The sequence below is a fragment of the Alligator sinensis genome, unplaced genomic scaffold, assembly GCF_000455745.1.
Source record: "Alligator sinensis unplaced genomic scaffold, ASM45574v1 scaffold787_1, whole genome shotgun sequence".
Classification (NCBI taxonomy): domain Eukaryota; kingdom Metazoa; phylum Chordata; order Crocodylia; family Alligatoridae; genus Alligator; species Alligator sinensis.
Window position 1 is genome coordinate 783,342 of NW_005841911.1, and position 13,655 is coordinate 796,996.

Below are 13,655 nucleotides of genomic sequence, written 5' to 3' on the forward strand. Positions count from 1 at the left end.
ATTAATGTGGACCAGAAGCAGCCACACTTGACTTGTTGACATCCAGCTGCAATGGGGTGCATCACTGGAGCCCTCAAGTCACCCCCAACACCTTGGCTGCCCATGCTGCTGTACATCGCTCCTCCACCCATTTATCATGATGCAGCAACTCTAAAGGAAGTCCAGAAAATTAAGGGGAAAAAAATTCCCCATCCACCATGACCTCAACAATATCCTTCACCATCACCTGAAGTTGTGCAAGCCCTTCTGATTCCACATGCTTAACCTTCAACAATGTGACTTCAACCCTGTTGAAGCTTGGAAAAATGAATGGAGTTCACAGGAAGTTCCAAATAAACATTGTGTGATGGATCCAATGCAGAAGGTCCCTGGATTTGATCTCCCACAATGCTCATAGCTAACTTTAAACCTTATCCACACAAACCATGGGAGATGCAGATACTTGACACACAAATGGAAAATTAAAAACTTTCCAGTGTGTGACTGTCCCAGAACAGACCATGGAACATATAATGACTTTTAGTATGCTTGTTAGTTTTCAGACTCTTCTGTGCTTAACTACTTTGCACATTGAATTGCTTGGATATTTCAGAATTATTAGTTAGTGGTTGGTGGATCATATATTTTTTTCAATGCCTGATTCACAAATATGAAGGAAGTATCACAGCAATATACTCTGCTGCTCCTGAAGCACTGACCCAGCCTCTTGCCCCATCCACATGCTGGGAAGAGCCCCATGTAGTACCTGCCCCAGCCCACAGCTGCAGCCAACCCCACCTGTGCAGATGCGGGGTCACATCCCCTGCCATGTCCTCCCGGGGTGCTCACCCTCCACCCTGTGCCTCCTGGATGAGCTGCAGCTCCATCCCACACCTTTCCCCACCCCTGCCCCAGCTGGGCAGCCGCTCCCCAGCCCCTGTCCCACTCCATCCCTTACCGTAGGGGACCTTGATCTACCCCACTACATCCCTTCCCTCCCCTCTCCCCTTCCACCCCAACAAACATACCAGCTACATGTAAGCTGTGCTCCAAGCTGCCAGGCTGTGCTCCTCACTGTCTGCATGCTGCACTGTGGCTGCACACATGCACAGACATTTCTTGGCCAAATTATTGGCCACATCAGGCCAGTTTCCAATATGTTCAATTCTCTTTATATTGGTGCTGATCCGGTATAAGACCAATGTATTGGTGCACCTCTACTTAATAGATAATAAATTATTATTTTTGTTTATGTTGCAATAGAGTAGAGACCTGATGGCTGTCATTTGGACCACTTATTGGAAGTAGCATTTGATATATGGATTGAAATTTTGTTATGTGCTTTGAAGAATTTGCTGGTGAACAGTATTTAAATACCTATTAAGATACTACAGTGATTCTGCCTGCCTGCCCCCACCCCCAGAGGCACTACCTGCATTTGTCAAGGTCATAGTGTTATAGCATTCTTTAAGTCAATTAACTGTTTACACTATTCCATTTTACCCAAAACATGGACAAAATGTAATTTACTATTCTACAGATCATATTGTCTATGCATTACCGTACGTTAATCAGAGATTACTTTCATAACTTGAATTGAAGGTAAATATATGTTTCAACTTTTCTTTTGCAGTATTCTTAATTCACTTACTTGAAAAACATATGATCCACCAACCACTAGCTGATAATTCTGAAATATCCAAGCTCTTCAATGTGCAGAGTAGTTAAGCACAGAAGAATCTGATGAAAACTAACAGGCATAACACTAGACAAATTAACACAAAAAATATTACAAAAGACACTGGAATATTTACAGTACAGAAAATAAAAAGTTTAGCTAGTATATTTTTATTCCACAAAATTCACTCTCAACATTATTCTCAATGATATGTAATTACTGAAATACTTATGTTCCAAGAGAAAAGTTCTCAAATGTGCATCCAGGTTTTTTTCTTTTTGGGGGGGGGGGGGGGGGGGGGGGGGAGGATGTAAAAAAACTAGATTTTTCTTGGTTTCACAGCACTCTCATGAATGTGAGATGGTGATAAAGATTTTTGACTAAGGACACCCTTTTGAGTGTAGAGTGAGACTTCATAATATCTCTGCAACTAAGATATATTGATTACCATCACTTGCCTTCTAAAATATACACAACAGAGTAGGCTTAGATACAGAATGCACAGGATAAAGCTAGTATAAATATAGCAGTCTGCTGGAGGTGTTGAGGATCTGGGGGCTCTTTAATAAGTATGCTATGGGAGTTTTTCAGGCAGAAAGCTCTGAAAGCCTTGTGCCCTTCAGAACTAATATTTTCAATGTGACTGTTGTGAAAGCTTATTTTTATGAGAAGCAAGAAACAAGGGTGAGAAATTCATACTAGCAGTTTTTGTTCAGCAAAATCTAGTTTTTCAGAGTTGGAAAAGAAGTAGTTAGCCATGGTAGTCTGAAGTTAGGTAGATGGTAGGACATGGTGGCACTGCAGGGTATAGACACACATACACCTGGAGTTATTTAAGCAGGGGAAAACTTTAAAAAAGCAGCAGCTGCACATTCTAATTCTTACATGCTGACAAGCCAAGAATGGTAGAAATGTAGCATTGCTTCGTCAAGAATTAAAGTTGGAGCAATTTATGACACGTATACATTTCAAGCTTGGCCATGTGTAACATTCAGAATGTAACAGTTGCTGCCTTTTTTAAATGGTTCCAAGTGTACATGTATCCATCCATACTTTAAAGGACTAATTGGTTCAGAGAGGCAAGAGTTTTCATGGGTGAAAATCCTACTTCATCACATATTATACTGAAAGTTGGCCAAGAGTTGGATGATGATACATACACACACAAAGAAGTACAGTCAAAATAGTAACTTCAGAGAAGCTTACATATGAATGATGAACCAAACAGTTTTAAAAGGTGGTCTAATTTTTCAATTCATTACATTCATATTGATTCAAAATCATTTTTACTATGGTAGAGATTATTTAAATGCATATAATTAGAGCATGTACTCAATATGTGCCCAAGAGTGCATTTATTTTCTTTCTCCCTTCCTTATTCAGTGACTTTTTTGAAATATAATACCTCTATTCAGTACTGGTGAGGCCACATCTGGAGTACTGCATTTAGTTCTGGGCACCTCACTACGGAAAGGATGTGAAGAAATTGGAGAGAGTCTAGGGGAAGGCAACACAAACGGTGAGGGGGCTGTGGCACATGACTTATGAGGAAAGACTGAGGGAACTGGGCTTATTTTGTCTAGAAAAGAGAAGACGGGGGGGTGGGGAATTGGCCACAGGCGGGACACCCCCCTCCCCCGTCTGTGGGATCGGCCATAGGGGGTGGGGGGAACTGCCCCCTGACTCAGGAGGCATCGGTTGCCCATGGATCTGCTGAATGATGGCTTACAATTAGTAAATCTTGTATCTTTTGTTTTACTTTATTTAGGATATATCTTAGGGTTGGCAACATTTTCCCATGGCAGGCTCAAGTGACCTAGCTCGAGGACCCAACTGCTGCTGCTCCTTTGCCCCACTACCATTTTTCTCTGTCACCCTGCTGCAGAAGCTCCCTGTCTGTGGACTAGATCAATGGCTCCATGGGGTAGATACAATTATGGGCCATAGATTGTCAACCCCTGCACCTTAGAGCATCAGAGGATACATTGAGTTTAAATAATTAAATATTCTTCAGTATAAAGTCAAATCAACTAAGTCAGAACATATAAATTAAGCTGTAGGCCCTCAGTGGCAATTTGTTAGGGTTTTTTTATGATGTGGGCGCTCTGAAATTCCAAATTTCCAATTTTATTCCTCAAAAAATCCACAAGCCTATACTCTTATGTTCCAGCTATCTATTTTCTTTCCTCCAAAATCTTGAACTGGAGACAGGCCATTTAAAATAGTTACAGACATAATCACCAGGGAATACTACTAACCATCAATAGTTTATCTCCAACAACTTTAATTGAAAATCTATTTTAGAGATCTGTTTCCATCATATGTTGTATTCTCCGGATAAAAAGAACCATTAACATGAAGTTATTAAAATAAGAATATAAAACTATTTTACTTCAGCAAAATAAACCCCTGAGATTGTAACCTTGAAAATTTAAGGTCCATTTTAAAATGCCTGTACAAAATATTAGAACAGAATCCCTGTTAAGGTCATACAAACCACTTGAAATAACTGTCTCATCTGATAATTTTATAGGCCAGTTACAACTGGGGACACATCATGTCTGATAAATTAATTATCCAAAAACAGTTCCACTTGACTCTCTTCAACCCATTTCAGTAGCTAGTGACACATGTATAGGAACTTTAAAAATCAGGATGTAAAATGTAGTCACAATTATGCAGAGGTGATGCTTAAGTGATAACAGTAGTGGGGCACAACTCTGTGCCACCACCCCTGCCCCTGCTGCTGCCATGCACTGGCTCTGACAGGACTGTAACCCTGTGTCCCAGGGTCAGTGCAGAAATCACACCGCTGTCACCACTCTTGCTGCTGCCAGGCCCTGGTTCTAGCTGGGCTGCAGCCCCAAGCCCCACTGTTGGTGCACAAATCTGGGCACCAACCCTCTGGGCACGTGCCCTCCTGTGTTCCCCCCGCCCCGATGCATTGCCAATGCAGTTGTAGCCTCTGTTATATTGTACCCGGTATCAAATATACATGTCCTTAATTTAAGAGACTGCATGAAGTCGGGTGGAATTCTTAAGTAACTGCATATAGCAGCCTATCTCCAAATTATTAGAATACTAGAATCATAGAAAAGTAGGGCTGGAAAGCACCCTAAGAAGTCATTTAATCCAATCCCCTGCTCAAAGCAGGATTGTCCTTGTCTAAATCATTCTAGCCAAGAAGATAAAGTCATATTCATGTGCTGTAGATCTTTAAAACACCACTGTATAGGCAATAACTTTAATTTAAAATATAAATATATTTAAAACACAACTGTCGTATAGACATGATACTTTAATATGAACTGATTGCAATGCACCATTACAGTAAACAACATTTTAAGAAATCAGAGTGGCATGATTAAACCTGAGATTTAAAAAAAAAACAACGTTGTAGCAAGGTCAAAAAGGCAGGAAAAGAAAATATATGGCCGAAAATCTTCCTAATTGTTTGAAGCCTTCCATTCAACTGAGTAGTCTTGCCCTAGTTCAAGTTGAAGCTGAGTTATATGAAGAACCTTTGAAATGATAGAAAAACAATAATTAACTCTCTAGCCACATCTTTCTTAAGCTCACACATTACATAGTAATTTTGTATTTTATATGAGGTAGTTATTTCTCTTTTTCTTTTTCTGACATATAAAACATTTTGATAGGAACAGAATCATGCAACTACTTCTTGAAATATTCCCCCGGGGTGGAAGTAGCTTTAAGTAATGTTGGGGGAAAAAAAAAATCAGGCACTCAGATGAGCATTTCTAAAGATTAAGGTTCCTACTGTCATGATTAGCTGGCCACACTGCACATATTCTATGCGATAGTTTTCAATTTTATTTGATATTTGGTTAAATATAAACTTTGACTTCATTTTGTGTTATAAACAAAATACCAGAATGCTTCCAGGATGACTAAATTAACCCTGCAATAGAAACCTTAATTGCAGACATTTCCTGGGTTTTGATTGCTTGATTTCTCAACCTTAATGTCTGAATATTTTTTTTGTTTGCATATACTAAAATATAAAAACATGGAATATGGTATGGCAAATGAAAACTGATTCTATTCCAGAGAAGTAACATAACTATGTAAATAGTGTTATTCTTTAAATTGGCTATTTACCTGTTTTTCGGTACTGTAACTGATATTATGAGCAGACGGAAGGTTCACTCCATTTTGTTTAATTATAACATTCAAAGGGTTTTTGGAAACTCCCAGGATTTTAATGTCACTAAACTTTAATGCATTAGGGTCAGTATAGCCATTGTGCGAAACCGTGATTGTTAGAACATCCTGAAAGAAAACAATACACATTAGGAATATGTCATCAAGAACTGATTTAGTCCATTTCAATTCCTGGAGCATCTTACAGCATGATGACATTATTTTCTATCTAATTATTGGCTAAAATCATGCAGTCCTTTCTTTCTAGAACCACACATTTGTTTGTTATATGGGCCTGTCAGTGTCCCCTGCTTCAGACTATGCAAGAGGTACTTTTGTGTTTAATGTAATTATGCACCAAATGATTGCTTGTCTCAATGTGAGTACAAGTGAAGCATGAAACATAAACAGTGCAAGGAGCTTTTCTCTACATGTACAAGTCAGCCCCAATTGCAGTCCTCCCTTAATTACAGACTGCTTTTTGCCAGGGATTCCTGATGCCAAAACCAGCTCAAAAGAAAAGGAGACCTTGAGGACATGGGCCTTTATTTCTTCTTCACCAGCCAAAAGACCTGTCTGACAGGCAGAGAAGCAGAGAAGACAGTAGAATAAACATATTTCCTCTGCATGAGCATTAGTGCAATCTCAAAAGGTACCAGCTAGTCCTTGCAAGAATGCCACGAGTTTGTACTCTGGAATACATAATTAATTTTAATTTAAATGTAGATTTTCTCCCATCTCTTATTTTTATGTAAATATTTCATTACAAAATGTTATAAGATTTTTCCAAATGTTTCCCCCTACAAGTTTTATTCAGGCAAAATTCCTATTAAAAACACTGGACAAAATCCTGGGAGCTCACTGTACAGTTTCATTCTCAGTCCACAGCTGGCATCATGTCATAACACATACTACACACTACCATTGGCAATTTGCACTGCTAAGACAGCTTCAAGTTTGTAATTTTTGTATTCTGGCAGCACTGAGAAAACAACTGCATTTGGCCCTTTGGTTTATGTGAGGCAAGATTCAACGAATCCTTTCTGCACCTTACATACCTGCCCAGCAGCAAGCAAGAAACTGCTCTCCACCCTAGCCCTGTTCTCATCACTCCTGCTGATTTCTTTTTTTTTGCCTAAAATGAATTTTGAGTCAATTCAAGTTCTGCTAGGTCAATAAGCTCTAGTTCAGCACTTTGGATGTCTATACACATGCTCCAGAGTGGGGGGGGTGGGGAGCACTTTAATTACAGCATCTCTGAGAGCCACGTTAATTAAAGCTTCTACAGCGTTATGTATATTCAGTATCCTGTGCTTCAAAATGGCAGCAGGGGCACTTTAACTAAAGCTAACTTGACAAGCTTTAGTTAAAGTGCCCCTGCCACCATTTTGAAATGCAGGGATGCTGAATACAGGATGTGGAGGCTGCTGGAGCACACTAAGTAGCACGCTCCAAAAGACTCGCAACAGAGTCAATAATCAAGTCTGCTCTGATTAGTAGGCCTGTGCGAAGCTTTGGTCCCTGATCTGATTCAACAGAGATTTCATCTGATTTAGTGGCCAAATCTCTGAATCAAAATTGAAACCAAATCAGAGGACCCTTTAATCTCTCTGAATTGAATCAGAACCCTCTGAATCGATTTGGAGAGATTCAGAAATATTCAGCGATTTGGACACAGACACAGCTCTAAATGTTTTTTCTACATACCTCTAGGTAGCTGGCGGCTCGTGAATGCTGCGATGCTGAGGCACATGGAGTGTCCCACAGAAGCGAGGGGGGCTCCCCAGCACACTCAGTGGCAAACCCAGAACTGGACCAGAAGCACTTCCGGTCCACTTCCGGGTTTGCTGGGGAGTGCACAGGGAGGGCTGTCTGTACCCCCCAGCTTGGCCACTGGTGCCTCTTGGGTCTGGGAAGGCCCGCAGGGTCCCCCTGTGGCCAATCACCAAGCCAGGGTGACACGGGGGTCCCCCCCCTGCACACTCCCTAGTGAATCCAGAAGTGGACTGGAAGTACTTCCAGTCTACTTCTAGGTTTGCCGCTGAGCACATGAGGGACCCCCTGCGCTCCTTTGGGATGCTCCATGCACCCCAGCATCACAGCATTCACAAGCTGCACTGGTACCTTGAGGTATGTAGAAAAAGCATTTAAAGCTGTGTCTATGTTTGAGTCGCTGATTCCCCAAATCAGCATCGAATCTTCAGATTCTGATTTGGCTGAATAGAATCAGGGACAGGGATCCAAATCAATGAATCAAATCATTGTGTCCAATACGGGCCGAATCTGAATCCGAATTGAATAGGGCCCACTTCACACACCCCTTCTAATTAGCATGTTTTGGAACAAAGTTCTGCCATGTGTACAGGTGCCCTTTAACTCTGGAACAGATCTGAACATCACTACTTCAATGGAAGACTCAATTGACCTATTGACTCAATGCCCTTTGTCCTCAAGTACTTCCAAGTCTATAAGAATCTCCAATACTTGTATAGGATGGGAAGTACCATTCTGAGTACCACGACAGTGGAAAGACATCTTGGAGTCATAGTTGACGCAAAAATGAGCATGAGTTGCCAATGTAATTAGGTAATAAAGTAAGGCTAACTGCACTCTTTCTTGCATTAGTAGGTGCATTACGAGCAGGTCTAGGGAGGTGATACTTCCCCTCTATGTGGCACTGGTGAGACTGCAGCTGGAGTACTGAGTCCAGTTTTGGATGCTGCACTTCTAGAGGGATGTGGGTAACCTTGAGAGGGGTCAGAGGAAGGCTACTCATATGGTTGAGAGCCTGCAGGTAAGATTCTATGAAGACAGACTGAGGGACCTGAATCTCTTCAGCCTCCACAAGAGAAGGCTGAGAGGTGATCTTGTGGCTGTCTACAAGCTCATCGTGGGGGTCAGCAGGGAATAGGGGATGCTCTGTTTACCAGGATGCGCCTCGGGATTACTTGAAATAAAGGCCACAAACTGAAGGAGAGTTGATTTAGGTTAGGTAAATCAGAAAGAAATTCTTTACGGTAAGGATTGCCAAAATATGGAATGGGCTTCCAAGGGAGGTGGTGCTCTCTCCTACCTTGGAGGTGTTCAGAAAGAGATTGGACAAGCACTTGGCTGGGGTTACTTAACCCCAGGGGAAGGGGGTCAGACTTGATGATCTACTAGGTCCCTTCCAACCGTACAAATCTATGAAATCTATGAATCAAGTTCAACAAACTGTCAGTAATGAAGGCTGAGGAGTACAACATACTTTTAAAGCTACTGTGATGACTGAGTACCTGTATTTTCAAGGAAAAATGGTTTAATTTTCTAGATATATTACTGATATAAAAAATGCCCCACAAGAATATAGGAAGCACTGTGCTAACCATTGTCACAATATGAGTGAAAAACAGGACAACAGTTTTATGGGGCAGTTGATGCAACTGTACTTAAGTTATGGGAACATATTTTCTTCTAGGTCAGGGGTGGGAAATTATTTGGTCTGGAGGACCACTTAGGGAGTTCTGGCAAGCTGTCATGGGCTGAGACACTGTACCACCCTCCTCCACCAGCCAGGCCAGGTCAGCACCCCCCAATTCTGACCCACAACAGCTCACCAAAACTCACAAAATCGCTCTTCCCCAACCTTGGCCAGGTGAGTGAGATGGGGCCATGGGCAGGCAGGCACCAGCATCCAGGAGTGGGATAGGCAGGTGAAGCCAGGGCTTGGGTTGGGTTGGGATCACAGGACTATGACAGTATGGTGCAGAGTCCCAGGACAGAGCCACGATCCACTCTCAACATGCCCTTGCAACAGGTGCCAGTTCCATGAGCAGGGACATGCAAGGAGCAGATCTCAGCTCTGCCATGGGCCCTAGCCTCACTGTCAACCCACAATCCTGATCCCAGCCCTGCCCACCCATCCTGCTCCCGGACGCTGCTCCCTGCCTGCCCATAGCCCCATCCTATCTGCCTAGCCAAGTGCACCCTGCCTACATGGGTCCCAGCCCAGTTTCCATGGAGGGCCCACCTGCACACACTGTCTGGTACCCTTCAGCAGTGGGTATGAGGTTGATGGGCTATGGTGCCCTGGGCAGGAGGGCTGGGTCCAGAAACAGCAGCAGAGACTGGCAGTGGTAACTGGAAGGAGCTGCTGCTGCAGAAGCTGGAGGGAACTGAATTCAACTGCCTCACCACCCCAGCCCTACAGTGTGCCCAGGAGCAGCAGGACCAGCCACATCTGCCACAGCCTGGGTTGCCCCCTGGTTCTGGGCCAGGTAGGACCAAGGGACCCACCATGGGCTGGATAAAATCCCTTGGCAGTCCAGATTCAGACTGAGGGCTGTATTTTGACCACTCATGTTCTAAATATACCCAATAATACAAAGTCTCTAGGAAAAGGACTCTAACTAAAGCTGATAAGTCTTGTACCAAGAGGGCAGACTTGCTGGTTCAGGTCCCATATTTATCTCTATTTGACTGTTACTATATTTTAGTGCAATTTAATATAATTTCAGGAGCAACATGTCTTTAGTTTAGTAAAGACATTCTTCATTATTGGCTAAACTAATACACTGCATCTTCAATTAGTTAGGCATTATCTTACTGGATTTCTGTCAGTGTAGGATATGTGCATTTGTTTAACATTTCTTGCAACTGCAAATGGTAAATATTAGTAAAATAAACATCTCCTTTCTCAGTAATTAACATCTAATTACTTGACAAAGACTATGTTAAATGTGATGTGAGTGCAGCAGGGATACAATAATACACATTTCAGCACCCTGGAAGATAATGAAACTGAGTTACCGTTTTAAAAAAATATATATAAATAACATTTCTTTTCAGTCAATAGCTCATATAATCACAGGCTAATTGAATTCCAGATATCACTGGCTTGAATAAAATTAAAAATGACCCTTTAGAAATGCCAATACCTATAACAAAATTTTTCATTCTTCAGCTTCATTATGCACAACTACTGAATGTCAAATATTCCTGTTTTGAAGCATAAAGACAAAAGGTAATAATGAACTAGATCATTGGCTAATCTAGTCCGCTAAAAAGATTTCCCTTTAATTAAACAATGTTTCAGACCAACCAACCATTTCTCATCTTCCATGGGGCACAACACCCAGTAAGATGCTCAGTAATTGTGTGTCTCAAAGGTTAGCACAAGGCTTTATCTGCTAAACACTGTGCTATGGTGAAAACTTACATGCCCATATTTTTAGTTATACTGGAGAGGAAAACAATTTGTAGATTCTAGACTACTTCAACTGTAATCACTGACTAAAAGTGTTGTTTACATGAAAATCTCTACATCTGTATGAATGAAAGAGCAAATTCTGTTTCTTTCTCTACATAGCAGCTCTTTTTGGAGTGATAATGACTGTGTATACAGGGGAAGTCTTAGGGCCCTGATACATGTTCAAATTAAAGCTGGATAGAGTTGCAGCTATAGAGTTGTTACACACTTTCAAGCACTACCTTTACAGATAGTTTATTCTTTTTGTAGCTGGATAGTCATTTTTATCGTGTAATAATTGCTTTGTACATGTGGTTGTTCTAAATTAACCAGTTCATTGTCTGATAATTACTTTGCTTGCGACTGGTCTTACTTTGAACTTATGGCTGGTAAATGTATTGTGCAATTTTCCAGTTAATTGAGACTAGGGACCATAACCCAAGGCTCTGCTCTTCCAGGGGAGTATCCTAACTCCTAGAGCAGGGGTGTCAAACATGTAGCCCCTAGAGCCCACAGGGTGGATCTGGTCTGTGCAGCCACGACATCTGGCCTTCAGCAACATGGCCCTTGGCAGTAGGAGAACTTAGCCCACATGCACTTGCTGTACGTCCACCACTACTGACCCCACAGCTTTCCCAGGCTGGAGCTGCAGTCAACATATGCCCCAGGCCAAAGCTGCAACTGAAGTTGCTGGTGTATATCCTGGGCCAGAGCCAGAGCTGCCAGTACATGCTCTGGGCTGGAACTGGTGCTGCATTGCTCACATGTCCTGTGCTGGAGTTATAAGCAATGCTGGCATGTACCCCAGACAGCAGCCACCCCATGCCCCTGGTCTGGTTTTGGCTCACAAGAAGCCCCAAGGTCTGGATGTGGCCCAGGGCATGAGGTGAGTTTGACAACCTTGCACTAGACAACAAAGTAAAGATCCTTTTTGGGTTTTTTTTTTTGGCCTTCCCATTCTTTGCTGCATGGTGACACAGCTTCAGCAAGAAGGGTAAAGAATATCCAAACCCAGTCTCATGTATATCTTGTTAGGGCAATTCTCCTGGGATGTGAGTGATGTGTTGTTAAAGCCCATCAGACTAAGATGGGTTTCTGAACCCGTGACTTGGCCAAATGTTCTAACCACTAAACTACAGCATAAAAGGTCAAGTATAGCACCAGCCCCTTCTTCTACCTATTATGTTATGACAGTTTTAAAAAAGCCTTGACAAACAGCTGTAGGTCAAGGTGGCCACCAGCTGAGTGTGTGGAGATTTTTTGATCACTGTTCTGAATTGCCTAGGTCTTCCCAAGCACTGTACAGGGAGTCTTGATGTCTACCTAACAATGCATTTTGTACTCCATATCTTAGGGTCAGGCATCTGTAAGATACCTAACTTGTATGTGCACAAGTCCTTCATTGTATCTAGTTCTAAGTGGGTGCATCTACATGTGCAATTAATGAAAAGGGATAAACTCTGAAACTGTTTGAGCCAGAGTACACTGCTCCTGGGTGCAGTGTCTACACATGTACCTGGGACAGCATCAATTTGAGCTGGGGTGGAGCAGGATGGGGCCAGCAGCAGGCTCAGGGGGTAAGCCCTGGCTCTGGGTGGTGGCAGGACTAGCTAGAGCTCGAGAGTACCTAAAGTGCCAAGCCATGTGGCTAGGTGATAGGGAGGTGTCTGGCCCCCTGCTGCTTGGGTTAACAATTTATACCTGCAGTCACCATCTATACATGTGTTTCACCTCAATTAACTATTCCATTGCAAGATAGTACTGTCTCTGACAGTACTATCTTGCAGCAGAGTGAATTAATTCCTCCACCTTAATACTGGAACACATGTAGATGATGATGCTTTACTATGGAGTTACATGTCTACTCTGAGTGCATGTGTAGATTCACCCAGTGACCATAGTTCAAGTTGGATGCTTTTTTTTTTGCTTTTTTTTTTATAGACATTAGGGCTGGAAGGGACCTCGGACGATCATCGAGTCCAGCCCCCTGCCCAAAGGGCAGGAAGTCAGCTGGGTGCATAGGATCCCAGCAAGATAAGCATCCAGTTTGCTCTTGAAGGTGTTCAATGTAGGCGCTTGAACCACCTCTGGTGGCAGGCTGTTCCAGACCTTGGGGGCTCGGACAGTAAAGAAATTCTTCCTTATGTCCAGCCTGAAATGGTCTTGTAGTAGTTTATGAGCATTCGATCTCATCATCCCTTGGGGCGCTCTGGTGAAGAAACGTTCCCCCAGATACTGGTGGTCACCCCTGATAAACTTGTAGGTGGCCATCAGATCACCCCTGAGCCTGCGCTTTTCCAGGCTAAAGAGCCCCAGGGCTCTCAGCCTGTCATCGTAGGGTCTGCTTCCCTGACCTCTGATCATGCACATGGCTCTTCTCTGGACTCTCTCAAGCTTCTCCACATCCTTTTTGAATTGTGGAGCCCAAAACTGGACACAGTACTCCAGCTGCGGCCTCACTAAGGCCGAGTACAGGGGGAGAATGACGTCCCGAGATTTGCTTGAGAAGCATCTATGGATGCAAGCCAGCGTTTTGGTCACTTTACTAGCCGCCGCATCACATTGCAGGCTCATGTTCATCTTGTGGTCAATGATGACCCCCAAGTC

The 13,655-nt window shown here is 42.8% G+C and overlaps 1 protein-coding gene across 2 annotated transcripts in view; it reads right to left on the reverse strand.

Moving 5' to 3' along the window:
* Nucleotides 1–3,240: 3,240 nt before the first annotated feature.
* The window catches only part of LOC102369367 (maltase-glucoamylase, intestinal), a 162,435-nt gene continuing 152,020 nt past the window's right edge, over nt 3,241–13,655 (reverse strand). For both annotated transcript variants that reach the window (XM_025198043.1, XM_025198042.1), the window contains 2 exons: nt 5,780–5,950; nt 3,241–5,178 (listed from right to left, as the gene is read on the reverse strand). In XM_025198043.1, coding sequence (XP_025053828.1) covers nt 5,104–5,178; nt 5,780–5,950 — 246 coding nt within the window. In that variant the 3' untranslated portion in view covers nt 3,241–5,103. The remainder of the gene's footprint in view (nt 5,179–5,779; nt 5,951–13,655) is intronic.